The sequence below is a fragment of the Gossypium arboreum genome, chromosome 1 (genome assembly GCF_025698485.1).
Source record: "Gossypium arboreum isolate Shixiya-1 chromosome 1, ASM2569848v2, whole genome shotgun sequence".
Taxonomy (NCBI): domain Eukaryota; kingdom Viridiplantae; phylum Streptophyta; class Magnoliopsida; order Malvales; family Malvaceae; genus Gossypium; species Gossypium arboreum.
Window position 1 is genome coordinate 116,862,759 of NC_069070.1, and position 3,325 is coordinate 116,866,083.

General features: G+C 31.8%; 1 protein-coding gene across 3 annotated transcripts; it reads left to right on the forward strand.

The window, feature by feature from the left end:
* Positions 1-526: 526 nt before the first annotated feature.
* LOC108480382 (pathogen-related protein-like) lies at positions 527-2,245 on the forward strand. Of its 3 annotated transcripts, XM_053030987.1 has the most exons (5): positions 527-738; positions 878-1,010; positions 1,113-1,411; positions 1,630-1,679; positions 1,979-2,245. In XM_053030987.1, the coding sequence occupies exons 1-5, from the start codon at positions 604-606 to the stop codon at positions 1,992-1,994; spliced, it is 633 nt and encodes a 210-aa protein (XP_052886947.1). In that variant the 5' UTR covers positions 527-603; the 3' UTR covers positions 1,995-2,245. The 3 variants fall into 3 exon arrangements, with proteins under 3 accessions (XP_052886947.1, XP_017638854.1, XP_052886945.1); XM_017783365.2 differs by lacking the exon at positions 1,630-1,679; XM_053030985.1 differs by lacking the exon at positions 1,630-1,679 and having other exon boundaries at positions 621-738; positions 862-1,010.
* The last annotated feature ends 1,080 nt before the right edge of the window (positions 2,246-3,325 follow it).

The window sequence follows — 3,325 nt, forward strand, 5'->3', positions numbered from 1 at the left end:
TATTAATGCAAACGACCAACCGTATGGCTTACAATGAATTCCACCGTCTAACTCTTATTAATTACTTGTTTATATCCCTTTGGATTATTGTAATTTCTAAATCTTACAAATTTTAGTATATCCACATAATGAATTATACTTATAAATATAGTTACTCTAATTATATATTTTCTTTGATATTTTATAATAATTTTTAAGGTTCGATTTTGAGAGTAGGAGTGTAATTGAGTTGAGTTAAATTTAATTAATAGTAAGTTTGAACTCGATTTAAAATTTAAAGTTCAATATTTGATTTGAATTTAATCAACTATGAAACTTTAAGTTTAAACTCAATTCATAATCGAGTTACGAGCTCAATTAAACTTATTCATTTATGTACTTAAACTCTTTTTATAATTATAATTTTGTAATATAAAAAAATATTAAAATAAAAAAATAGCTAGCCGTTTGAACTAAGTAACTCAAAAAATTTATAAGACGCACATGTATCTCGCCTTTATTTGGAAGTAATTATTGCCTTATTTTTTTCTATAAAAAGGACCAGTTGGAGCAGTTTTAAATGCAAATTATCAAAACTTGTAAAGCTCTGAAAGAGTGTAGAAAATGGCGACAGTTCCAGCAGGAAGAGATAAGTACAGGTCATTCCTAGATGATGAATCAGATAATGTTCAATGGCGACATGGTGGCCCTCCTACATACGATGTGGTCAATCAGCTCTTCGAACAAGGCCGTACCAAGGTTTTATTATTTTCATCTCTTACATACTTCGATTCCTATTTCTTGATTCTTGAAAAAATGTTCAAGAATCCGAGAAAGAAAATACGCACCAATCATTGAATCAAATGTTCGTATGATAATTAGAAGAGAAAGTTTGCAGGAATGGGAAAAAGGATCACTTGAAGAAATAGTGCAAAATGCTATAAAGACATGGGAGATGGAACTCTCCCACAAGGTTCGATTACAAGATTTCAAGTCCATCAACCATGAAAAATTCAACCTCATCGTTAATGGTATCTAACCTATATACACACTGCATAATATCTTTGATAATTACTGATATGATTAGTGATAGTGAAAGTGAACTAAAGCTTGGGAAACATTGCTGATTGAAGGAAGAGAAGGATTAAAAGGAGAAGAAGCACTAAAGATGGGGAGTTACAATGCATTATTGAAGAATTCACTTCCAAAAGAGTTTCAATATTACAAAGCAGATGAAGAGAGCTTTGAATCGTCACATGAAGCATTTCGTTCAGCTTTTCCACGTGGATTTGCATGGGAAGTCATCCATGTTTATTCTGGACCTCCTTTGATTTCTTTCAAGTTCAGGCATTGGGGTATTTTTGAGGGTCCGTTTAAAGGACATGCCCCTACTGGTGAAAAGGTTGAATTTTATGGGATAGCAACCGTTAAGGTATGTTTCAAGTCTTTATTTGAGTAGGTCCAAACAAAAAAAAAAAATTGGTCCATAATTGAACATTTTCAAAGATATTTGGTGTTAATTTGAAATGAACATCAATGGGGAAGTTTGATTCTTTAGAATAAATATGATAGTTTTTTTAACTTATTTTTAAATGGAAATTAATGGAAAAGCGAGGTGAAAATTAGAGATTTTTTTTTTTTCAATTTTAGAAGGCATTGGATTGTGAACAAGGTATGATGAAAAAAGCACATGAATTGAGGTACACATATAGTGCCCCATTTTTTTTTATATACATATAAATTGAAAAATTGCCCCATTAAATATTCATTGTAGAGGTTATGATTTAAAATAAGTGGGTTCTGTTGTCACATATGAAATTATTCTAGCTTGGAAGGATTATAGAATTTGTTGCTTTGGTTACCTTTCCTTATCACAAAAAATAAAAAAAATAAAAAAGCAATATGGGTATAAAAACATGGTTTTTATTGTATATATATATAAGGTAAATTATGTTATGGTAAGGTGTGGTGGTGATGATTTTAGGTATAAAATGAACAGGTTGATGAAGGATTGAAGGTAGAAGAAGTGGAGGTATACTATGACCCAGCTCAGCTATTTGGTGGCCTATTGAAAGGTGCCCCCATCTCCATTTCTTCTTCACCAACTCATCATGCTTCTGCCTGCCCTTTCCATTCCCCTTCTTAATTTATCTATCTCTATTTGCATTTCAGTACCTTAAATCTTGTTTTTTATTGTATTTATTTTATTTTATTTTATTTGTACGATGAATGAATCTTTTATATAATCCTTCAAAATTTGTGATTATCTCTTTTTCCAAATATAATTTACCTCCCACTATCACTACCCCTTAAATATATACTTTTGCTCCATCTAATGGCCATTTTCTCTTTAATGGATGTCCTCAATTGTCACCTTCATCCCATCTATATTTTCTATAACAATTAAAGCAAATAAATTGCATAGAACTTTTCTTTTTATTTATTTATTTTGTGGTATGACTAAGAGATCGATTACCATTCACAAAAACACAGAATTAATATAACTTTATAATATATAGTAAAAAAACAACTTTATACGAATTCAAAGTGCTTATTCAAGTAGAAAATAACTATTGCATAATTCTAGATGCAAGTAAGAAACAAAACAAAAATTAACATTGTTGATACACGATATCAACAAAGCTCAATTAGGAGAAATCTGGTCAAGGAGCAAAGAAGAAGAAGCCGAAAACCCCACAAAATGGAGTCCCCTTCAAAGAGGCTTTTTAGAATTGTATTTTAAGACGGTTTTCAGGTTCTTTTTACTGTCATTGTATAAGAAAACATGCTTTTATCAGTATGGATATAGCATCAATGGTGTATAAATATTACATTTAAATATACAAACAATATTACAGGAAAAACAATTATATGAAACTTTGAAACCTTTTTTCAGTGGAAATCAATTTTGGGATCAATGCCATGTCGACGTTCGTTAGCAAGAGCCACATTTAATATTTCAGTGTAAAATGGGTCATCCGGTTTCAGCCATAAAGCCAGCCACGACATAATTTCTATCACCTTCATGCTCTATGTGCATACCTTCGCTGCATCTTTGTTGCACTTGTGATCCAACTCCAAAGGACTTTGCTTTGGCTATGGCTAAACTCATTCAAGACCCAGAGATGGCAAAGAGAAAGGGGGAACAGGCTAGACAGTATGTCAATGAATCAATCCTACGACGATATTTGGCCAGCGTTTCAATCAGTTTCTTCTCGATGTTGTTAGAACTAAGCGGGACTAAAAGTCGGGAATCGACATAGACGATGATCTTTTGCAGCATAATTCTGCAGGCACACTTAAGATACTATATACACATATACACTTAAGATGCTCAGCCGATACA